We start from the raw sequence: 25,504 nt of genomic DNA, 5'->3' as shown, positions 1-25,504 counted from the left end.
ATTGGATTCAGAGGTATAACATGACTACAGACAGTAAGGATTTGACTCACATAATTATTGAGGTCAAAAGGGCCAACTATCTGCTCTGTGCAAGCTGGAGCCCATGAAATGATGGTATAATTCTGTCCAAGTCTGAAGGCTTGAGAACCAAGGTGGCCAGTGTCACAAATTCCAGTTGGAGGGCCAGAGACATAAGAGATGTCCAGCTCTAAAGTGAGGCAGGAAAAAGGGAGGAATTCATCCTTTTTCCTACCTATGTTCTGTTGAGCCTCTCACCAGATTCTATGATGCTCACGCAGATTGAGGAGGGCAATGTATTGAGTCCACTGATTCAAATGCTAATATCACACCGAAGCCCCTCACAGACACACCCAGAAATAACATTAAATGTGAGCACCCCTTGGGCCAAATTAACTTGTCATAAAAAGGGAAATAAAACAAACTGATGTTTGATAAAGTTGATCCTTGCTTAATGTTTTCTTTGGCTTTATAGAGATAAAATTAACTATAAGACACCTCAAGGAAAATATTAGAAATTGATGATGATATATATGTTGTGTGAATTTGAAACTTTTAATAAGTTTTGAAGTTTACATATTTTTATTGCTCAAGTAATTTTCAGAGAAGATCTATTTGTTCTTAGTGCAATAAATCCTAACATCACAGTTGTTGGGTATTACTTCTACTCTTTGCAATGCAGGAATGTCTTTTTCAAATATTGTTTTAATTTTTATTTTAATACTACATAGGTTTGTAATGGTCTGTTTACATTTCTAGAAGTTTCTGTGATTATGTGAACCACTGCTCTCTTTGGAGGGTAGCCTCACCAGGAAAATAGTGTAATTCTGTTTTTACTTTTTAGTTCAATCCAAAATGTATTTATTGAGAGTGTCAGCATGAAGATTTAAAATAGATATTTAAAATAGACATTATCCTGGCCTAAACAAAGAGATGATCCAACTAATTATACCAACTCATAGATACCAACTAATCATATAATATACCAACTAATTATAAAGCATGGAAGCCTGTCAGGCCCAAGCATAATATTATTGGAATAGATTGGAGAGAAATTACTTGCTTGAGTAGTTGAAAAAAAGCTTCAAAGGGAAGTTTGACTTGAGAGGTTGAGAAGAATTTTCAAAGGCAATAAAGTGGAGACAAAGGGAAGATAATGGCGTTCTTGGCAGAGTGATAAGCATGAACAGTCTCAGAGTCAGGAAAGTATGAGATATATTTATAGAATCTTAGGTGGTCTGGCATATCCACAAAGAAAGTTGTATGGGGGATGGGAAGTAATTGGATATGAAGATTGAAGTAGTTTAGAACTTAATTTGTATGCCGTTTTAAGGAATATGTACTTGTTTTTGATCTGTGAAATTAATTAAGGGTTTTAAGCAAAGTACCTGCATGATCAAAAGCATAATTTGTAATTGTCTCTCTTGTAGACGGTGTGGAGAGTGGATTGGGTCAGGAAAGGGATCAGAAGGAGGGGAGACAATAGGTTATTTCAGTAGACATGGTAAATCTGATTGAAGGTAGTAGCAGGAGAAAAGGAAAAAAGAGATAAACGAGTTATTTAAGCAACAGAACTAGCAAGGGGTATAAATCAATTAAAGGTGGAAAATAAGGAAAATGGAGGAATTAAATTATGAGACTTCTAAAACTTGGCTTGTTAAGTAAATATTTCAATCTTTAGTTAAAACTGGGATTACACAAAGAGGAATAGCTACAGCATTATATTAACTTTCAAAGGAAGGTTAAAGAATTATATTTGAAACTAGGGGGTCTTTTAGAGATCATGGAGTCCTTGATTCTGAAGAGGAACCTGAGAGACTGCTGTGGTGGGTAAGGAACAACGCCAGATGGATAGGGACTCGTCTTCTCACTGCCTCTTTAGCCAGAGTCATTCTGATTTTATTGGATTCCTAATGATTGGCTTTACATAAAAATTTGTTCCCAAAAAGCAGTGGTCTTCTGATCAAAAAGAAAGTTTGAAACTACTTGCTCCAGCCTCCTCATTTCACAAATGCAGCACCAGGCGTCCAAATAGGCGAGTGTCTTGCTCGAACCTCAAAATTAACATGTGTTTTTCTGAAGTGTCTACACGACAGTCAGGCAGCCATGTGGAGAGCCCAGGAAGCAGCTGGAAATGTGCTGTGAAACCCAAAGGAAAAATGAAAGCTTAACAAAGTGAGAGTTCACACTATAAAGGAAATGATATAATCCAGAAAGAATGTGTTGGAATATAAAGAAGTTTGAAGAACCCATCCTGGGAAACCACTGCCTTTCAAGGAATAAAGGAAAGAGACTCCAGGAAATGAAATGGGTAAAGAAGCAGTTAGATGGGTGAGGAACCAGGCTGTATGCGTAAATGTTAAGAGCCTGGATTTTAGATTAAGGAAGCCCTGAGTTTGAAACCCAGTCCAGCTACTCCCTACATGGCCCTCACAGCCTCAGTTTTTCTGTCCGTGGCAATACTAGAACCTACCTCAAAGAGTAGTTATGAGAAATAAATGAGATAAAGTAGACAAACCTTTAATGGAGTACTCCTCACCTCATTAAGCATTGTGTAAATACTATTATTAATAGCTTGAGAGAATCATGTTTCAAAAACCAAGAGAAGAGAGAGTGTCAAGAAACAGAGGTTGAAAATCAATGTGTAACTCCATAGAGAAGAGTAATATGATGAAGATCAAGAAGTTAAAGGATTTTTCAGGATTTCATAGGTAACATTCACAGGCTAGCTTCCAGAAAACAGTAGAGGCTGAAAGTCACATTATACACAGCATACTTCAAGCTTAAATGAGAAGTGAGGAAGTGGTGACGAGAATTGTAGATATGGCTAAGATGTTGTACGATGAAAGGAAAGTCAGAGACAGGCAAGGGCTTGAGAAGGAAGGTGAGGTTAGTGAAGGGTTTATTTTTAGGATTAAGTGCCGTTCAGGAATGGAAGGCATGATGAGATAATAAGGAAGGAAGGAAGGTCATGTGGAAAATTAGGATTACAAGTAGAGGAGTTTCTTCCTTTGGCGCAAAAGAAAATGACAAGTGAGGATATAAGTATAGGTACTCTGTATTTAGTGGTAGAAATATGACAGTCGAGAGAATTCAAAATTGGTTTCCTTTTTTTAAAACTGAGACGTCATGATCATCTGCCAAAATTAAGTATGTTGGCATGAAAGGTTTTAAGGAAACAGAAAAGTTTCAGTTAGTGCTGTGGGAAGACCAGGAGCCACTAGAGGTGGGTGAAAAGGTCAGCATGCTGCTTTGATGGCTCGTGATAGTCATGAGGCATGAAGTGTAGCACAGGCCGCAGTAGGTAATAATCATGTACTAAACATAGTGGATGGAAAAATGGATAGCATCCAATGAACCTAATAAATAAAAGTCATAACCAATTCAAGACAGTTTATTCCTTACTAAATGGAATTTTAAGCCCTTTAATAATTTTTACTTATTCATGATCAAAGAAGAAATAATTATCTTATAGAATCTCCTATGTGTATTAGAAATTACCTCTTTAATTATTTTCTTCTTCAACTTTCTTGTTATTTTATTATTTTTCTCTTCCCATCTTTCCTCCTCAAAAGGGAAAGCAACTCTGTATTGTATAACATTTTATAGATGGTGCTAGAGATGTTTGAGTGATAACCGATAAGATTTTATTTTGAAATATGATTTGTTTAAATCTTGATTTGCTATGTTTTTGTTGTGTTTATTTTGGAATACTTGGACTATTTTAACCTTTTTGCCCTGCCATATTACAATGGACATTGGGAGGAGAGAGCAAGCTTTCTAGTAACGATTATCATTTGCTTTGCTTACTATCTGCTTATCTTTTTTGAATTTCACTTTTTAAAATTAAATTATACCTTTTCATTTCTTTCCCGAGTCTCATTTATATTCTTGTTTCTGCCATGCTTGCAGTCATTTTCTTACTCTACCTCGCTCCAGATACAGTCAGAACATTGAACATCATCACAGGGATGGCAGGTATATTTTTCTTACAATTAAGTCTGTTCATAGAATTGCATGTGCCTGTCTAACAATATGTTATAATTCACTTCTATTTCTGCTTTTGATATAGACATATACGATTATTCATGAAATATAGAAATATTATCCTTACTATATACATATATATATATATATATATATATATGACCACCTTCATAATTATGTATCTATACAGCACTGGTTTTTACATATCTTGACAATCTTCTTCCCCACCTCCCCCTCCCCCCCACCATTGAGGAGTCAGTCCTGGAAGTGCTTAGGTTGAACTGATCAGTTTATAGTTTACCTTGTCAAAGGTGGATGGGATCTACTCCAATTGGTCATAGATGATCCATGGAGAACGTTGGGTCTGTGGGAAAATCCTTGTTCATTTCTACTTTAACACCATTCTCCTTATATCGAAGGGAAGTATCAGTTACTTGGCATTTAACAGAAAGAAGGATGAACTAGAAAGAGAAAGGAAACAATTTCTCTAAAAGCTTTCGGTTTCTCCAGGCTTTATGTAGCTTTAGGGATCTGAGTCAGTTCTGTGATACTCTGAGGCCCTGCAGGCAGAGAAGAGAATGGCAGGGATAATGTGGTAGTGGGTTCGGGGAGTATAGATAAAGAATTAAATGCTGTACTCAGTTGTTTCAGAGTGATCTGGGTTATGTATGACCACTTTTGTGCTATTCATGTAATTCATTGAGAGTTATTAATAAAAGAGTTTAAAAAATAATTGAAACTAATGGGTAAATTCCTAAGGATCAAATTCATATAGATAACATAGAAGGAAACATAAGAGATAATACCAACGATAGATTGCTGACGATGTAAGTTTTGTGATGTCTTTAAGTAAATATAATTGAAATTTAGTGCATTTCAGTTTATTATAGGTAGTGATTATTGCTGTATTTTATTGTCTTTTGCATCTTCACAGTCTCTTTTCTGTTATTTTGTTTTAATACTAAATGATTCTTTTTTTTATTTTTACTTTTGCTGTATATTACATTCTATTTTGGGTTTGCAGCAATTATACAATTACCTTACAAAAATGTAAGGAAGTAGTTCTGTAACTGTCCCTATAATTGACCACGACCTTTCTTAAAGTGGATAACATGAATGAGACATTACTGATTATAGGCTTAATTCTAATTACGCTGGTGTATCTTCATTTAAATGTAAGTTAAAAATCTTGCACCACATTAGTTTTTTTTACATTCTACTCATCTTAGTTACAATAAGTAGATTGCTTTATATTTATTTTTTCAATGAGCCAACATGCTAGAATCAGTTCTTAATCAGCTCTAGGTTGATTATCAAGTTCATGTACTTATTCAAATTCTGAACCCTAGCCTAGCTGGCCTATTTTGCAAGATTATATTTCTGAATTGCCTTTTATGCTATGATTTATTTTGTGGTCAGGAAACACAATATCATTAATGTTTATATTAAAGTAAGACTCAGTTAAGAAAATCAGTTTTAGAAGGCAAGTAATCAAGTGTCTCACTGTAAGATTTGCCATCAATTGCCCGATTCTAGTATGTGAGACTATTATGTATCTACTCCCAGACAAACTGGGTGGATTTTGTAAGAATGAAATTCTTTACTTGCTTTTAAAAATACTATCTTTTGTCATTATCAGTTTGATATACCAAGAAGAATGTGTGCACACTTCAAAGCATAATGATAAAATGACACCCATGAGTCTACTACCCAAACCGAAAGCCAGAATATATGATTTTACTTACTGCATCTATCTGTAGAATCTTTGCCTATTGAATCTGTATGCCTCTTTCACAGAAGTAGTTAACATAATACTGATTTTCAGTTTAACATCTCCTTCCTTTGCTTTTTTAAAAGTGATTTTGTCATTTGTTTTCACTCTGATAACTTTTTGAGATACTCAGTCTTTCTGACCCTCACCTCAATCCACTATGAGATTCTAGGATTATTGATGGTATAATCAGGTATCCATTCTCCTATGTTTATTACCATAATGTTCTAGGTGTTTTGTCTTTAATTTAACCCCTATACCTTTGTATGTAATGCAACTGAGCACAGCCCTTCCATGTTGAGATCATCTGGTGACCTCTTGTTTATACTATTTTATTCACTGAAGATTTTAGCACCTGGCTTTAGTCTAACTTCTAATAATTCCTGCAATCAACCGGAATAATGTTAGTGTTCACCTAGGTGACCTATTCAGCAGTCACTCACTTCCCTGGCTGTCTCAAAGTGGAGGTAGTAAACTTTATTCCCCAATTCTACTTTGGTCCGTCACTGCCATGGCCATATCTGAATCTTAACATTATTTGAAATTATTACACCTCTAAAATCTTAAATTTGAACACTTACTCTTGGACCAGAACTACACATGATATAGATGTATAAGTATTTATATAAATTATTTTTATATAAATAAACATAAAGTAAATACATATGATTTTTTCACCGAGTTACTTTTACCTCCCTAGCTCTTGTATCTCAAAAGAGAACTCCACGCTCTTAACCCCTTTTCCTTTCCCTGCTAGTCTCCACTTAGCTTCCTTACGTATCCAGAGGTTGAGTCCATTCTTAGAAATATCCCCAATTCCCTTGCTACACTGTTCTTCTTTGACCTATTTGACAGAGTTCAAATCTGGATCAATCTCTTTCTCTTGCAGAATTGTTCTGAACTAAATTTTCCAAACTCTTCCAACTCAGCTGAACAGTTAAAGGAAGATTTACCTCTTTATCGAGAATTGTGAAAGAAAGAAAGGAAGGAAGGAGGGAGGGAAAAGAGGAAAGAGGGAGAAAAAGAAGAAAGAGAAATAAGAAAGAAAAGAAAGTGGTGCCAGCTCTCTAAGTGTCCAGTTTCCCATCCCAGATTTCAAGGTGACATTTACTGTCATGGTCTGGAAATTCCCCTTCTGGGGATAAATATATGTTAATAGCTCCAAGTGAACTATAGTGCAGCTATACTACACTATATGAAATCTGCAATTTTCTGAATGGAACGAATGGAGTTAATTAAACACGGCATCCCCAGTCCATGAAGAATCAGAATCACCAATCTCTCTATGTGAACATTGTAAAATGAAAAATTATGAGTGCTATCTCTTTGGAACAGATGAATAGAGGCTTAAATAATGGTTGCTAAACTTTTTATATTATTTCAGGAGACAAATATCAACTAATATTAGGAATCAAAACTCTTTTTCTTCTGACCAGGTTATGCTAATCAGTACAAATCTGAGTCACTGTGTATTTTTAAACATAGTCGACATTTATTTAATTTATTTATTTATTTATTTATTAAAGATTTTATTTATTTATTTGACAGACAGAGATCACAAGCAGGCAGAGAGGCAGGCAGAGAGAGAGGAAGGGAAGCAGGTTCCCCGCCGAGCAGAGAGCCCGATGCGGGGCTCGATCCCAGGACCCTGGGATCATGACCTGAGCCGAAGGCAGCGGCCTTAACCCACTGAGCCACCCAGGCGCCCCCATAGTCGACATTTAAACAAACGTATTTAGAATAGATACCATGTTACCTTTTATTAATATCCCTTTATTAAGATATAGCCTTTATTTTATGAAATATACATTTTATCTTTAAAAATTTACCCTCATACCTTACTTTTTTCCCCCTAGTATTTATCTCAACTTAAAGCTATCCACAGCATACTGAGAAATCAGCCTGATGGTGGACTTTCATGTAAAGATGTCACGAAGACAACTAGACTATATCTTAAAAGAGGAATTGGAATTATTTAGATTTATGTAGAGCTAAGATAGGATGTCAGTGGAATTCTAAAGAAATTTATGAGCAAAGTCACTAAAGAAGTAAGTACCATGTTTTAGTACAATTGGAGTGTTATCCACAAGGCACAAGGGAAAAACAAGAAGTGAATCTGGGATGATAAGAGTTGGTTCCAGTTATGGATAATCTTGTATGTTCTGTTAAGGAATTTGAATCTAAGACTAAGTGATAGAGGTACTTCAAAGAGTTTTAATTAGGACATGATTATAATATATTTATTCATTCTAGACTAATTATTCTAGAGACTTTATGGATGGTTGATTTGAGAGAAAAGTGTGTGGGAAAGGAAAGCATGCATAAAGATATTTGCTGCCTTGGTCTTGGTCAGCAGAAAACTCTTTGAGACCCTGAACTAAGTAAGGTAATGGATAGAGAGATAGAAAGAAGACCAGAGATTTAATCAATTGAAATCAATAATACATGGTAAATAATAGCATTTGGATGTTGATGGGGAGCAAAGAGTTAAGAAACACGATGAGTCTCATAGTTTGGGTAACTGGATGCTTGTGGCACCTTAACAGAGGTGGGTGGGGGGGATGTTCAGAGAGAACTTAGTTTATGTGAGAGACAAGTTCAGTTCTGGAATTACTGAGAGAGTTAAGGAGAAACCTCCAGCAAGGAGTAAAATCAATAATTTTAAATCTTAAAGAAGTTTGAGCTATGTAAAGTAATTTGAGAGTAAATTCACTGATAACAGTAAGTAGCTACAAAAAGAAGAGTGAAATCAGTTGGAGAAACAACTTGTGAAATGAAGGCCAAGGACTTTTTCTCCACTCTGGGAAACATAAATATTTAAATGATAGATAAAGGAAGAAACCTAGAGAAGGAAAGGTGAGAAGAATAGAGCTATCAGAATAGAGGTTAAAGCAGGAAGAAATTATTTTTCAACAGGAAAAATAATAACTGAAAAATGCCCATTAAATTTGGCAAGTGAGAAATCATCAGTGACGTCATCTACAATGATTTCAAAAGGGGGTGATGGAAAAAAGCAGCTTACCGAGGCCTGAGGCCTGCCGGGGGCTAAAAAAACAGAATGCTTTTTTCAGAATGTGGAGGAGAAATACTGGATAGTGGAAGTGATATCAAAGTAGACTTCTTTTTTTTAGAATATGAAATACATCATGAGTTTTGAGGCTGGACGAACAGATCCTTTAGGAAAAGTTAGATTGAAAATACAGAAAAAGGAGAGGATGACTGTTAGAAAGATCTTAGGGCAGGAGATGGGTCTAAACATGTAGATGGAGTTTATAAACAGAAAGACGCTCTTGTTTCCTTCTGAGACAGGAAGAAAATAGATAACAGAGTTGAAACTAAGTAAGTTTTTAGAAAAAGGTTGTTAAATTGAAGATAGTTAGGTTTGATAGCCTCAATTTTGTTGTTGCTATACATCAAGATTATGGTGATTATTTTTGAGACAAATTCTTGAGTGGGAGGGCCCAAGGTTGGACATGATTGTTGGAAATGAGGAAGTTTAAAATGGTCATTGGTTAAAAAGTGATGGGAACAGAGAAGGGAAAAGTAAAAAGATTATTGGTGATACCAGCACAGCAGAAGTTGGAAACCATGACTTTGTCAACCTGAATGAATTTATGTTTTGCTTCAACTATACCCAGTTGTCTAGATGTAGAGAAATCCGATTATGGCATTGAACCAATTTTGGGGTTCTGATGAATGTTTGAAAGATTGGATTAGAAGGGAATCTGAGTATTGATCTGGGAGTGGGTCAATGACCAATCATAGGAGTCTAGGATGGAAAAGGAAGGAAGGCAAAGGGAGTGATAATACTGTTAGGAATTGGGGACACCAAGGAACAAAAAGTTATCAAATGAGGATCGAGTAAAGTGAGAGTGAGACTATGAGACACCTGGCAGCATTAATTATTATAATCAGAATTTGAGATATTGGAGTTTAGTGTTTCTGGATTTAAATAGTTTCACTGGATTCTAAGATCCACAGTAATATGGGGGTTGGGAGTAATTCAGGAAAAATGTGAGGATCATTGAAGTTTTGAAGATGTTACAGTTCAAGATTATTGAAGAGTTTTCTGCACTTGCACTAAAATCTCCTAGTATAACCATAGGAATTACGATAAAGAAGATGGCTGACAACCAATTCCCCCAAATTATCAATGACTAAGGGATAATGATCCCAAGTTGGGATGTTTATTTTAATGGATGTTAAACTTTTAATGGATGTTGGAGCTAAGTTGAATGCTTCATAGAATAGGGACATTTATACTGTGGTAGGAAAGTAATGGCCAGAGTGTCTCTAGGAAGCCAACTTCTGGGTCTGAGGACAATGAAGTATGAAGGGATAAGCAGCTTCTGCTGACGTGAGCTTTCCTGGAAGCAGAATGTGCAAGGTTGAGCTAAATATTATTTAAGGTAGGGAAACACAGAAACCATTCTGTGAACAAAATCATTCCTTGATGACACAAGGAAGTTTGCTAATGATGGAAAAGGATTTTTGCAAATATAGCTCACAGAAACGGGAGATTAAAACTTTATAGAAGAAAGTACAGAAGACGAAGAATTTAGAGAAGTGACATCAGAGGCAAGTGAGCTTGCCCTGTACTTGAAAACTAAGAATGACAGGGATAAGATGCTTGAGTAGAAGTGATTGACCTCAAATATCCTAGATTTACCGTAAGTTGTTTTGGTGCCAGAACTGGGACTTGCTTTGGTGCTAGAACTTAGTAAAGTTCTGGGAAGGGTCTGAGCTGGGTCTAGAGTAATGATGAAGGATGCCATAGAGCTTGAAGAGAGGCAGTGAATGGTCTTACCTCAGGGTATTTGGGGCCATAACTAAGACCCCGGTTAGAGAAAGGATTCTGACAAAGTTAGCAGAGTCACAGGGAGAAGGAGATTCCTGTTTGCTCAAAGATGCCTTATCCGGCAAGTAGCACTGAGAGCCCTTAGTAAACGTGATCAAACCCAAGTAACTCGTACCTCCTGAGCTACTTTCCTTTTAGTCTTAACTTTGCGTTGTTACCAGTCTTCTCTCTTACAAGTATGTTCTTTTCCATCACAACTCATCTTCTATTTGGGTTTCTGACTATAACCTCTCTTAATGCCTTTGGAATTTTTCTTCACTACTTCTTTTTTCTCTTGCATTTCAATCTCTCCTATTTTCATGATTTTGCTTCTTCTTGAATTACTGATGAAGTCTAAATAATATCTTCCTTCTATTCTGCCACACCTTCAAGCTACTTTGAAAACGATTCTCTTCACTCTCTTTTCTAAGTCACGTTTCTTGAGTATGTATTTTTACAAATGCTTCCAACACTCCTTCATCAGCTCCTAAGCTTCAACCCTCTACAGTTTGACCTCTGCCTCCAGCACTTAATTTTAAGTTATTTTCTCCATGGTTATTATTTGCCAAGGCTTTTGTACATATTCATCTGTGTTTCCTCTATGCACCTGCCATTATTAATCAGTTTTTTTTTTTTTAACTTCTCTAATGCATTACTATCCTGATTCTCATTCTACCTTTGGATTGTTTGCTATCTCCTCTTCTTTTCTATTTTTTCATGTCCTCAAATTTTTGACTGTGTGTTGATCCATATCTTATCATCTCTGTGGTTTTAACCAACACTTCCAATAGCTGGTGTGTTTCCTGGCCCGTAATATGAATTCAGTAAATAGTATTGAAATAATGACTCAACAACCGATACTGAAATGACTTCTCAAACCATATCTCTAGTGCAGCTCTCTCCTTTGAAGGCCAGATCTCCCTATCTGATGGACATCAGCACAGAATATTTTTCCACCCCTCACAAATTCAAGTTCAAATCTGAAGTTACTGTCATTCCTCCCTAGAATCCTTTTATTTCTGCTAATAGGCCATCATTTCATTTTGGAGGCTGAGAATTTAAAGTTTTTTCTTTGGTTTGTTTATTTCTACATTTAATTCACATGATGATGTCAAACATGTTTGAGAGGAAAAAAAAAAAAAAAGTTCCTGCTATCAAAGAATTTATAGTTCAGTGACGTGAACAGGCTTTAAATTGGAGAGAGCTTGATTCGAGTTCCAGCTCAGAAAACATCTACTTGTGTGATGTGTCCCAAGTTTCTGTGAGCCTTAGTTTGCTTATTTCTAAAATGACAAAGATTGGATTATATGACTTCTGTGATTCCTTCTAACCCTAACATTCTGTTTGTATAGTTTCATATATTGTGTCTATTCTCTATACTGCATGTTGCATATTTTGTACATAGTGATTTTATAAACTTTGTCATCCATAGTTTCGTCCCTATTTTCACCCCTGTTATTACAAGTTCCTACTCTAATTCATTTCATACATTACTGCTTAATTCAGCTTCTTAATTCATTATTTAAAAATTACCTTTCTGGGACCCCTGGGTGGCTCAGTCATTAAGCCTCTGCCTTCAGCTCAGATCATGATCCCAGAGTCCTGGGATCAAGCCCCACATTGGGTTATCTGCTCAGCGGGAAGCCTGCTTCTCCTTTCCTACCCCCCTGTTTGTATTCCCTCTCTCACTGTCTCTCTCTCTGTCAAATAAATAAATAAAATCATAAATAAATAAATATATAAATAAATAAATATTCCCTTTGTTCAGAAGCTTTAGGTCACTCTCACTGAAAATTAAATCCTATCTAAACTACTTAACTAGACACTTACAACCCCTATAAACTGAGTCCAGGAAAATTTTCTAATTAGTATTTTGCCATACTTTACTTTCTGTATTTCTAGTATTTCCATTTGACTTCTCTCCCCCGCCAATGTGGTTTATTGAGCATAACAAAATACTGTATACAAAATGACCTGGACCTGGTGCTTCAAAATATGACCCCACCTTACTAATATTTTGATAAGTCGATCCATAGAGTGTAAAAAGAACTTACTCTAAAACGAATAGAAAAGTGCTTATTGCACTTGCAACAAATGGCCTCACTTCTGGAACTTCAATAGCTTTATAAGATAATTCACATAGGTAAAATTAAGTCCCTAGATGACTGGCTGCTGGAGAACTTGATATAAGACATCAAGAAGCCTTATTGCGCACGGCCACTGTGATACCATCATGTTTCTGGAGAATAATATTCCCGTTATCTGATTCTAGGCATACCACAGGAGTATCAGTGGGGTCAGAGGCCAGCCCAGCTTCTTGCTGGGCTAGGACAGGTATTACCCAGCATGCTCATCTGACAGGATCCCACAGCAGCCCAGATTAAGTCCTTAGGAACCCATGCCCAGGATTCAAACAATGCATCAGTTCTTCATTGTGTCCCCCAAGTGCTGCTCCCTAGTCTCCTCCATCACACCCAACAATCCACCCCAGCCTGGGACCCCAGAGCACACCATGTCCTTCTCTACCACGTGTCTCCCACTGGACTCTTTTTGATGGTTTCCATCTATCTGCCAAAACTACTCCATCTTTCCATGCATCTTGTCCATCTTTTCTGATGTAGACTTTAAGATATCAGTTACCTTATTTGAAATTTTCTGTCTAATCATTCCAACATCTGTGTTGTCTCTTGACCATGGGCCCTATTTTTCTTGTTTTTGGTGTTTCCAGTCACTTTTTTATTGACTATTAGACATTGTTATTTGTTGTGACTGAGGTGGTATTTACATTTGAAAAGTTGCATACCTCTTGCTGTGTTAGACTCTGTGTGTGTGTGTGTGTGTGTGTGTGTTGGGGGAATTAATCCTCTGACTATACCACCTTTGACTGTATGATTGGGAGTGACATGAAGTGGCAGCTAAGGGCACCTGGCAGCCACGTGTATGAGGTCATCACACTCTACCATTTCTCTCTCCATGTAAAGCTACCAGAACAAAGGAAGATTTGTGAATTTTTCAGAGTCGATCAGTGAAACTGTTGAACATAGCATTCTAGTGTGAGGACCAAGCCTCATCACATTTATACATATAGTACAGTAACAATGCATAATTTGGTCCTTTAGACATACATCTTTAAAATGTGTTATTTTATGGAAAATTTGAGGACCCAGGAAGGGAAAGCATAGGGGTCCCATACCTTGGTGGAACAACATTAATTTCTTACAGTTGACAAATGTTATTAAACTTCAACATTCACTGAGAATGAAAATGCTCTATTTATTAAAGTAAGAATTTTATGGTTTATAAATGATAATTATCTCTGGATTTTTAAAAAAATATATTTTGAAGATATATTAATTTGCTGCATGTTAATTGCTGCTGAGTAAATAATCCTACTTATTTGTGGTTTTCTGTTATTTTTTGAAATAAAAAATAATAAGGAATATTATAAATATTTAATAGAATACTCAAAATATCCTCTAGACATTTACATCTTTTATGTTTTTATGTGTGCATATTTAATAATACAATATGCTTTATTTTTCAGTATTGCATTTGTCCCTAATTTTCTTCGGGAAATTGAGATAGTAAATTTTCTTCTTGCTATCTCCTGTAATGACTATTTCTAAGAAAATACTTCTCTAGAAATGAGAACAGTTTACATCTCTTTTTGGTGATAAGATAGGCTTATGGGTAATAATAATATTCCTACCTTAGAAGTGTCTTGCTTTCTCACCTCACTATATGTATTACTGCTGTTTTCACATCTTAGATTGTTAATGTGGCTGACACTAGACACTGCTATTATTTTTGAATAAACTCACTACTTTTAACTAACGTATAGAATTTAAATTTAAATGAGGAGAAATGTTCTGTAAAGAGATACTCTCAGGCCTAAGGATAAATTAATCTATTTTCCACCAAAATAATAAAAATGGTCTTATTTATACACAGTGTTTATTTATTTGGATAAACTAGAGTTTTTAAAAAATTAAATTGTGCAATACAATTTATGGTGAACATGAAAATTATAGAGTTGAGTCATGCAATTTAAATTATTTGTTATATTATATAAATATGTATCTACATTTTATTAGTTGCTCTAAAATATCTAATTTTAAAATATTATCCTGTATGTATTTCTTCAGTTATGCAGTTAATTCTCAGAAAATCTCTAGACATTCCATATATTTTACCAAAAGCATACTGCTTCTGCTGGTAATCAGCTTTCTGTATTATACAATATGGACACAAGGAAGATATATCTTGCTCCAAACCAGAGAGGTACTTGTTGTCCTTCAGAGATACATTGAAAAAAAATTTTTTAATTTAAGATTTCAGCATTAGAGAAATAATTTCTTTATCAAAAGGAAAAAAATAATTCTGAAATAGCTTCATTTTTTACAAGTTTATTTTTTTAAGAAAACCTATTATATTTACTTATGGCATCTTTACAATCTAAATATGAAACGAGCCTAATTAATCACAGACTGTAAGTTCTGAGTCACATTCTAGGAGAACTTTCACTGATATCTGCATAGTACTTTGAAATTTTGCATTGTGCTGGTGGTTGTTTTTTCCTTTCCTTTTCTTTTCTTTTTTTTTTTTTTTTGAGTTTTCCTAGTGTTCTTTGATCATACCTACAGAGATACAGAGATGTTCTACATTGAGCTTTTGTTGTTATGAAGTTGAATCATTGCGATGGTCTAATGTAAGTGGTTAGAGAAGAGAAGGCCCTGTGCCCTGTTCTTCCCTGTTCCGTTACATCTCTACCTTGTGCTGTAAGTGAGAATAGGAAAAGTAAATAGCAAAGGTGATGAAGTAAATAGAGAGCTGTGCCAGATGCTTAGAAACTTAAAAAAAATCTTTTGCAAGAGCAACTATAGTGACGGAGAAAATGACTCAAATGGACAGCTTCACTAGATGATTCTAAAATTATTTTTCCCTTAGGAATCCTTAGCTCAAATTCTGCTTGTGCTATTATTGGCTTATAAAGCTGAGTTGTTACCATCCTGGTCCTTGTTACAGTGTTATCAGTCAGGATGAATTATCTCTGTTTGTGGACGGGCTATTAAACAGGATCCTCTGCAAACCTTGGAATAGGAGCCCCTAAATAGTACAGAGCAGTGGTCGGTATTTATCCAGGTAAATGATACATGCAAAAATCTGAACTATTGTACACACATTACAAAATATAAACTATTAAAAATCGAACTACAAAAGACAGTAAATCACTAGATATTATATCACTTTTTTTTTTGGTTCTTTAATTTTTTTTTAATTTTATTTTTATATCACTTTTTTTTTAAAAGACAGCAAGATTATTCACCTAATAAGAAAGATTTAATTTTGTAGGTGGACGGTTCCTAACCTTTTTTATAGGCCTTGCCCTTTGGCAATCTTGTAAAACTTACGGCCATCCTTTTTAGAAGAATGTTTTAAAATGCATAAAGTAAAATCAAGTAAATTAAATGCAGTTACAGAGAAAGCTACTTACAGTGAAATATAGACCCCAAGTTAGGTACTAAAATATTTGTGCCTTGTAAATGCATAGTTCCTGTATCTTAGTGGCTACCATTCAAAATTAAATATTTTTAAGTTCTTCTCCTAAAACTAAAATTCACTAAGAATTTAGGTAGAAGTTGTCAGGTTTTATATCTTATTCCCTTAAAGAACCTGCATTGAGACTGGGTATGATAGGTAAGACCTAGGCATTATTGCTTTCAATTTTCTCAGTAACTGTCTTGGTTCTTCCTTAGTAAGGCTTATCCTTATCCAATTGTGGGACCGGGAGCCTGTGTTGTTCTTCTGTTGTGTGATCTAAGTTTAAAATATGGTAGCTTTTCATTCCCCTTAACTATGGTAGACATTTTAGGAAATTGCTACCTTCTACTGTGGGTTTTTGTGTGTGTCTGTGTTTCACTTATTAACCAGTTTTCCTTTCACACTATGGAAATCATATAATTCATATTACTTATGAAAATGGAGAGAAGAAATATAAGCAAAATTTAAAGCATCGACATAGTCTTCAAACAACTTTTCCACCAAAGAGAAATTTTTCTAAGGATATTTCCTAAAGTGTGACTTGTTGGCTTTATAAGTGACAGCAGCCTTTTAAGGACATAGCAACAAATTTGAAATAATTCAGTCACAATCATGTATTTCAATCATTAAAAGATAGTGTCAAAGAAGTAAAAGTGTATATCCTATTATCTTAGTTTTCACTTGGAAAATTGCTTGATGGAATCAGAAGATATCAAATTTTGCATAAATACAGGAAAGATTAGCCTGATTTTCTGCTGGGATAGTCATAGACATTCCACAAAATTTTGTCAGTACATGTCATATAGTAAGAAAAGTTTATTATTAACTTAAGATAATAGGAAATCTGAAAATAAGGTAAAGATCGGTATTTTCCAAAAAATAGGTTTTAAGGAATCTAAGATATATATATGTTCCTTTGCTTCTGCTTATAGACTGTGATGAAACTATACAAAGATATGTACACCAAAAACATTCAAAAAACTATTTAGCATATTTATTTCTAAAGAAAAGTGTTCTCTCTCAAATAGTTTTTCAGAAACAAAAAAATAGAATTATGAATTTTTATACCATCAGGTTTCCTTTTTTAGATCTCTCTTTGAAAGTAATTGAATATTGTGTATGTATTTACACTTTGTATACATCAGCTTTTTTGACATATCCTGGATATACTTTCATAAAAACACAGATGGCATGGAACACTGGGTGTTATATGCAAACAATGAATCATGGAACAATACATCAAACAGTAATGATGTACTGTATGGTGACTAACATAACACAATAAAAAAAAATTAAAAATACTAAATTTATCTTAGGAAATGAATCATATGATGGCACATGCATTTTAAAATATTTTTAAAAAATGGTTTAATTTATGTATTACCTTGTGAATTTAAAATGTAAGAGAATCACAAGATGTATTATAGAATAAACCCAGCATTCACCTCCTAAAGTCATCTAATCTCATGCCTGCTGATCTAAAATTATATGCTATATAATTTGTTACATGTGGGAAATTGTGCCCTTTCTTTTCTTATTTAATTGCCCACATTTTTCATTATCAAAAATAAGATTGGGAGAACTTGTAGGTAAAATGAAAGTTGTTTAATGTTTGTTTTTACAGTCCATAATATATAAGCATTTCCATTACTGTGGTTAAAACTAGATGGGAGGTCAAGTGTTAACCTTAGAGTTCTCGAGCCAAATGAGTGTTCTTAGGGTTGTCTCACAGGTAGTGGGGCAGGTGTTAGAAAACATTTACCAATCACATGTTAGGTGTTCAAAGCGTGCTAGATTGCAGGGATACAAAAGTCAGTAATGATGGGTTCCCTAAATTTAAGTATATGTCTTTCAACAAGGATTAGGTTTTGATATTGGTCTTATTTGTGGTCAAGATCACATTGTTTCAGAAGCATTACTATTTCAATCGAGTAATACTTTGCTGAACGATATCTGTTGACATTGCTAAAGTGCCCTGAGATGGGTGGCAGAGATTGACTGATTAACCGGTTGTCTGTGCTTGTTCTTGTGGACGGTGTGTTGAAATATGGCTACAGCCTGCAAGGTTGCAGTATTTTCTTACAACGTTTTGATTCTTTTGTTGGAATGTTTGGGTGCATCAATATACCATGTTCGTGCAAAAGGCCTTTTTATGGCGTATAGAATGAGAAACACCCGATCTGCCTTTGGGTCTTTAGAATTAATGCTTATAGGGTTTCCTTCACTCTTTTGGGAACGTTAGGAAAAGCCATTGCATTCCTTGAAATAGACTACTCCACATACGTCACCGGTTCCACGTAGGGAGTTCATTCTGGAAAGCCGGCAGTTTCGTTTGTCACTGACAATAACTGAGCAACTCCTATTCTCTTCGTTGGGAATTGCTACCAAAAGCAGATTGTGGTTTCCTTAGAAATGCTGACGAAGTGTAGTGAGACCCGCTCAGAATATGTTTTTACAAATTCGATGATTTTAAACAATGACCTTTTTCAAAATCGATTTGATGCATCCTAACCAAACAGGAGAAGGGCACTAAAGATCAACTGAGCTGCTTTCTGACTAACGTTTCAGGGATTGTGAAGCAGCAGATAGACAGCCATATCACAGATCCAGATCAACAGAACAACGGCCTCTCCTAGAGCGGACCACCACCCGCTCCCGATCCACTGAGCGTCCTGACACAAACCTCATGAGGTCGATGCCTTCATTAATGACTGGAAGATCTGCCCCTCCTTCACCTGCCTTATCGAGGTGAAAGATAAATCAATCAGACTAACCTCCCCTTTACCCCACCAGCACACCTATTTATTTTCCCAGCAGCTAAATGGTCTCTTCTATCATCTTTGGCTGATCACTAGTAACGATCGATACTAACCTTTTCAGTGTAAGCACACTATTTATATTCAGCGGATATAATAGTGTGTGGCTACCATCGTAATTTGTTTTTAACTGTCCTGACCGCATTTGTTGTGTGATTTCTCATTGATCAGGAGTCCTGGGTAAATCCCCCCATAATGCACCTCATAACTCTCATGTTCTTCTCCTACAGAATGAGAAATTGTTTGTGTCCATTAGACATCAATTTTGGAATAATCATCGTAATGACAATAACTAAAACTAGCTTTTTGTTTCTTTCTATCAATACTAAGATCACGTATTAACCAGTATCTTTAGTTGAATTCTGAATTGTTCAGGGTTTTAGTTATAGTATCATGAGATATTTTCTAATAAAGGGATATCTAATATAAGCCTAAGTAAAAATCTCCTTGCATCAAGGGAGGGAGGTTAGTGTTGAGAATTTGAAATCTGGTAGAAAGAAATGTAAAACATTACTTCTCATTTTTTGAGCTGCAGAGCTCTCCTGTTGCTTTCATATGGATAGAATACTAATTTACATGAACAATTCCATGGATGTTACTGTAGGATTTTGTGTGCATGTATCTGTGTGTGTGTATGCATATGACACAAAAGTAGAAACATCTTTCGACAATCATTCAAATATCCATATTTTGTCCTACTTTCCTAACCTTTTAATCAGCAGCTACACCTCTTTTTAAATTGCACTTGCACACTATCATATGAACCAAATGTATTCAAATGACTTCATTCATCCTACTGAAAATGAACATCAATGGTGTATCTTGTAGGTCTCATCCTCGTACTGGGTCTGTCCAAACCAGCCCGTCAAGTACTCCAGTGGCAGGACGAAGGGGCCGACAACTTCCACAACTTCCGCCAAAGGGAACATTGGAGAGAAGTAAGTTTTATTTCTAATTATGTCATGTAGGAAATACACACGGAAGCTAAGGTGAATCAAGATATTTTTTTTACTACTTCTGTGTTAGTGTTCTTCTTTTGTTAATTGAACGCCTTAGCTGCATTTGCTAGTAGTTATAGTTATAAATATATTGATAATTATTATATATTTTGCAGTTAAAATTTGTAATATTTGGAGGGAAAATGACCTCCTGTTATTGCTTTTGCACATTTTCAAAATTTGAATAAATGCATTTTTAAAAGTAAACTTAATGCTCTTAGATAAGCAGTGGGATGCTATTTCTTTGCTACAACTAAGTGTATGTAATTGTTGATAGTTACATAAAGTTTATTAGTAACTAGCCAAATCAATTTTCACACACTGCAAAGGACTGGTTAGCTGATGCACAACAATGGTGATCCTTCTCAAAACTGGAGTACCAGAGAAAAGGTAATCATGAATATACAAAGAAAGATGCATGTTGTACTGATATTTTTAATACTTTCAAATTTTTGCATAAGAAGCACTATTTATTTATACACAGATGAGCATACTCCCCAAACATCTATAAATCCTTAGATAAAGGACCTCTAAAAGCATGGATGATAGAATATAATAATTTTTAACCTCATTTTTTTAAATGGTCCCTTTATTTAGTAACTGGATGTGCTTTGCCAAAAAACAAATACATATATATTTATATATATATACTTAAATCACCATTTAACTTTTCTTTAATAGATGATACATACATTTTATGCCTTTGGAAATTTCTGTTGTTTTTAACCCCTGTGCTTTGGTTCCCTTTTTTGTTTTGTTTTTATTTTGTTTTTCCTAGACAATGGAGTCAAGGAGATAGAACCTTATGAAGGTCTGTACATAAAGGAGGGTTTGTTTTGTGCTGACAGCCTTTTTGGGGGGCTATGCAAGCAAAAATAAACCCAACTGCAATTGATGTCCCTCCATGGTATAGACTTTTATGGAGAGTCAAATGATTTTCTTTTATCATTTTTGGTAAAGTATTCAACTTTGGTTTTACTTAGAAATTACACCAAGGAGTTAAATTTCTTTTGATTCATTCCCTTAAGAATGCAGAGTGAAACTTCCTTTAAATGCCAAGATAGAATGTTCTGTTTTTTAAACATTTTAATGTGCCTTTCAAGCAGAATTCTGTATGTTGTGCAAGACTTTAACCAAAGACATCAATTGCAGTCTGTGTTTATATCACCAAAGATGTACACCCAGTCTAGTGATACTTATCCTCATATATTTCATTTCGTATTTATGATGATCTCTCAGTCATTAAATTTGACTTTCTAGAAAAGAAAGTTGTTGAATTAGATAGTGATTGTGGTTTGTATTTCCTGCATCGCTTTTCACGTTGTAACAAGACCGCTTACAGTATACCAAAGTTAAACATGTACAGTTTTATTATCAACACTACGTTATGACTCAAGAGAAAATATTGAATCATGATATGTGGAGTGTCATGCATTTACTAAATAATAAAAATTCCTCTGCCAATGAAAGAATTTCTAAAATTAACCTAGTAAGTTTAAAGAATTGTTAACTGTTTTATTTATTTATGAATTTCCAGCACATAGAATAATGCCTGGCCCATTACAGGCCCTCAATAAATGTTTGTTGAATGAATGCATGAAACGTTGTTTAAAAACTGAAAAGCTACTTCAAATAGTATACAATGTATCCCTACAAGAATCTCGTCATTCTATAGATGTTTATATTAAATTGTGTTTTCTATTAAAATTTCTATAAGCTATTTGTAACAAAATTTTAAGTGCACGGCATTTGAGCAGCATATTTTATTGCCTTATATAACTTGGAACAGTTGTGTTCTTGTTAGTTACTGAATGATTTGTGGACTTCAGTATTGAGGTTTTCTCTATAATATGTACCATGATTTTAAACAACTCTGTGCTATTATGACTAATGGTTTCTTATGCTGTCTGGCAAGATTACAGCAGCATTTCTGTAGTTCTTAATTATTCGCATTAGAATGGGCTACATAATTTTAAAAGTACTTTACCGAAAGAAAGTTGTGTGATGTGTATGAAATTTTTTTGTCTCCCCAGGACTTTTAAAGACTTTAAAAGACTTTTAAAGAGTTTTGACTTCATTTGTTGGCATGTGATGTCAGAAATAGTTTATGTCACAATTTTTTAAAAATTCAGTTTTAATATCTTTTATAACAACAGTTTGTTGAGATGTGAGTTCTGTTCTTTGTAATACTAAACCTACCGGAAAGTCAGCATAGAGCTAAAGCTGAAAGTTGGGGTTGAGGAATTTTTTAATGGGCTTGTCAATTAACATTCTATATGCCCTATAGAATCTATTTTTTAAAAAAAGTTTTCTTTTAATGTCCCCTTTCACTGTGATTTTTTTTATAAGTAAAAGGAAGGAGAGCTAAAACCGCCCTTATCATTTCCAGTATGAGATAAAAGGATTTTTTGTTTGTTTTGTTTTGCTTGAACGTATGAATGATTTCAGCAGTGTTTTTGTGAATGTTGATATGAAGACTTTAGCAGATACATAATTGTGTAATTTTCTTTGCTTTAATTGGGGGCAAAAATACCTCTTTTAGAAGTTTTCAAATTCCAGCTGAAGTTAAAGATGCATAATCCAAAATAGGCTGTCAGTTGGTCTACATCAAATTATATTTGGATTATCTCTTGAAAAGTTGTCAGAACTTGTAATTTAATGGCATTATTTCAAAATCAAAGTAATGATGTGATTATTTTTCTCATCCTGTCCAGGAGCTAAAAAATGAACAATTCCTACTTTAATTCCTTTTGATTTTGGTTATATTTTAGTCTGTTAATTAAGTGAATTTAAAACCTTGGCTATGTTGGTTTTCATGATGGTACAGTATTGGTTATCGTCTCTTTGAGAACCAGAAAAAATAAGAACAATATAAGAAGAGTACAATGTACTAAACAACAGTTAAAGCATTAATATTTTTTAAAATTTTCTCTTAACTTTGATGTACTGGCATTTTGTGAAAATAAAAGAGAGTTTATAATTTTTCTTTGGTTCTGTAGAAGAAAAGATATGTAATGTTATTTTTCTAAGAATGTATCAAGCTTATAGACAAAGTATTTTGCCTACTTTACACAGTTATCACATACCGTAAATATTTTAGAGGCTACAATTTCTCTTTTACAAATCAGAGCCATCATAAAAGAAGATAGTATGATAACTTATTAATAGACTATTTATTTGCTTCCATAACTTGTCAGAAATTCATTAAAAATAATCTTTTAGTCTCCCTATAATCACTCATTGTATCATGAATAGTTTGAAATTTTTGGTCACCAAGAGTAACAAATATACCTATCTGGTCTTATTTTTTTCTTCACTTGTGCAAATACGGAAGTTAATGAAGAGACTGGGCATGTGGAGGAGCAGTGGGGAGCAAAGCAGGGTGAAGAGGTCAAGGCAGGTCTGTCAGACTGTTTGTCTAAAATAAATAACTGAATTTTTTAGAAGTATGACTTTTCCATTTCATATAAGATGTTGGGCTCCAAATTTATAAATGCACAATAAAGAACGTTTTGTTTTTCAGTACTGACTTTTAAATACATTGCCTAATTTTATTAATGGAGAAATATTACATAAGCTATCTAATCAAGATAACTTACCAGAATGTTTAATTTATCCTTCTGAACATGTTCTTTAGTATTTAAATCAAACTAAAATTATAGACAATGCCTCTGATCAAATTCATGCCTATCCTTTACCCTAACTCTGTATTCAGTTCATTTATTTATTAAAAACTGAGTTCCTACTCTGGGTTACACTGAGTAATACATTGCAGTCCTAGCTTCTTCTCTAAAGAATTTGGTTTTGTAGAGGTAAATTACAAGTACAGTAGAGTAGAATATAAATTCTATTAAAACTTTTAGAGACTATCACAATTTTCTTCATAAATTCTTTTCCTAAAATAAGAACAATTAACCATATATTCCTGTTCTTCATCCCAGCTCAATAGTGTTCTAATATTTATTGACAATCATAATTTCTTACTAAACATTCCATCTTCTGAGGGGAGGGCCTCCATTCTGGTGGTTTTTTTTTAAGTCCTTATTATATTTGCATGTCATAAATTTTGCCACTTTCTTTGTCAGCATGTTCCTGAAAGGATTTTAAAACTTCAAATATTACATAATCAGTAAATGTATTAATACACTTCTTTTATCAAATTTTTTATTTTATTAAATTCTTTTATCAGATTTTCACTATTTTTATTTGAAACACAGAATTGAATCCTAGTCTTTTCTAAGATGTCAGTTTAAAAAGATTTAACAGTGAAGACTGAACAAGACTGAACAATGAAGAATGACTGTGGTCCTAATTTTATCATGTTTAAATCATCACTTGTCTTTCATGAACAGTAGAGTGTACTTCATGTGCCTTACATTCTCTCCTTTTCCACTGTGTGAAGCAATGTCCTTATGGATATTGTGCATAACATATATTTTCCTGGATGCATTGTCTCAGTATTTACAGTATAAGATGCAAGACCTCTTAAGTTGCAGTTGCTGATTATTAGTAACTATTTTTAATATCATAAAGATAAGAATAATCATCAGAATGTGTCTGACCTTGAAAAGAAAGGCAAGTTTAGTTGCACATTTCTAGAAATGTGTAACTATCTCTGTTCTAAATATCTAGTATTCTAACTACTAGAATGTCATGCATCTTCCATTTTCCTGCAATGCTATAAGAATCACATATTTAGAGAATAGCATAAAAAATGAATTTAATTTTAATTTAGCTGTGCAATTAATGTTTTCCTATTTGCCCATCCCTATATGTCTCATTTTAGTCCATATGAGCGGTGAAATGCTTTCACACTGTTCATGAATTGGCTTCCAGAGGAAAGTCATTTTTTAGGAAATTATAAGTTTGGGGGCTTCAGTGGTAGTTAATACTTTTATTTATTTTTCACGTCCTTAAGATAAAGCCTATTTGTTGAAGCAGTTTGTCACCTATCCTCAAAATTAACTTCATTAGTGAATACATCAATTGTCAAATTAGCATAAAACCATAACTATAATCTTTCTGACTTACTATAAAATGACTATTCTTCATTTCATTTTTTGTTTTTATTACTTTTCTCAGAGGATGGGAAGGATATACTTTACTCTTTTGTTCATTAATGTGAGATGTCATGTTTAATGCATGAATTTGTTTCCCTAGTGTGTGATTGCATCTTTTGTGGTGTGCTTCGTTTTTATTTGGATTGTTAGTGACCTTAATTATTAACCACTATTGTCTGTTTTCAATGTTAAAAGACAATGAGGGAGAAACACCAAGCCCACCTAATAATGGGAAAAAAGGCAAGTCTAATATGAAGTTAATAGTACCTTTCTATATATTAGACACTCATTATTGATGTTGGTGATGTGTGTGAATATACTTTCTTAAATTAAATAGATATAAATATCCTAGTACAATCCTATTCTATTGAAATGTGTGTCATTTAAGTCAGAAGTTTGGCTTTGTTGGTCATGTTAAGATTCTGAGGGAGAGAGTGTTGGCCAAGTTACCTCGCGAAAAACACAACATAGATATT

At 34.3% G+C, this 25,504-nt stretch overlaps 1 protein-coding gene and 1 pseudogene across 39 annotated transcripts in view; one reads left to right on the top strand and one right to left on the bottom strand.

Annotated features, from left to right (window-relative positions):
• The window catches only part of RIMS2 (regulating synaptic membrane exocytosis 2), a 587,006-nt gene that overhangs the window by 366,583 nt on the left and 194,919 nt on the right, over window positions 1-25,504 (top strand). For 13 of the 39 annotated variants that reach the window (XM_047727164.1, XM_047727203.1, XM_047727169.1 and 10 more), the window contains 2 exons: window positions 18,723-18,902; window positions 19,799-19,908. In XM_047727164.1, the coding sequence (XP_047583120.1) occupies window positions 18,723-18,902; window positions 19,799-19,908 (290 nt within the window). Of the gene's footprint in view, window positions 1-3,930; window positions 3,997-18,722; window positions 18,903-19,798; window positions 19,909-20,746; window positions 20,780-25,504 lie in introns of all 39 variants that reach the window. The other 26 variants (XM_047727198.1, XM_047727200.1, XM_047727170.1 and 23 more) reach the window with 6 other exon arrangements.
• On the bottom strand, window positions 12,808-13,082 carry LOC125098398 (ragulator complex protein LAMTOR5-like; annotated as a pseudogene).

This window comes from Lutra lutra, chromosome 4 (assembly GCF_902655055.1).
Source record: "Lutra lutra chromosome 4, mLutLut1.2, whole genome shotgun sequence".
In the NCBI taxonomy this organism is placed as follows: domain Eukaryota; kingdom Metazoa; phylum Chordata; class Mammalia; order Carnivora; family Mustelidae; genus Lutra; species Lutra lutra.
This window is presented reverse-complemented; position numbering and strand designations above follow the sequence as displayed.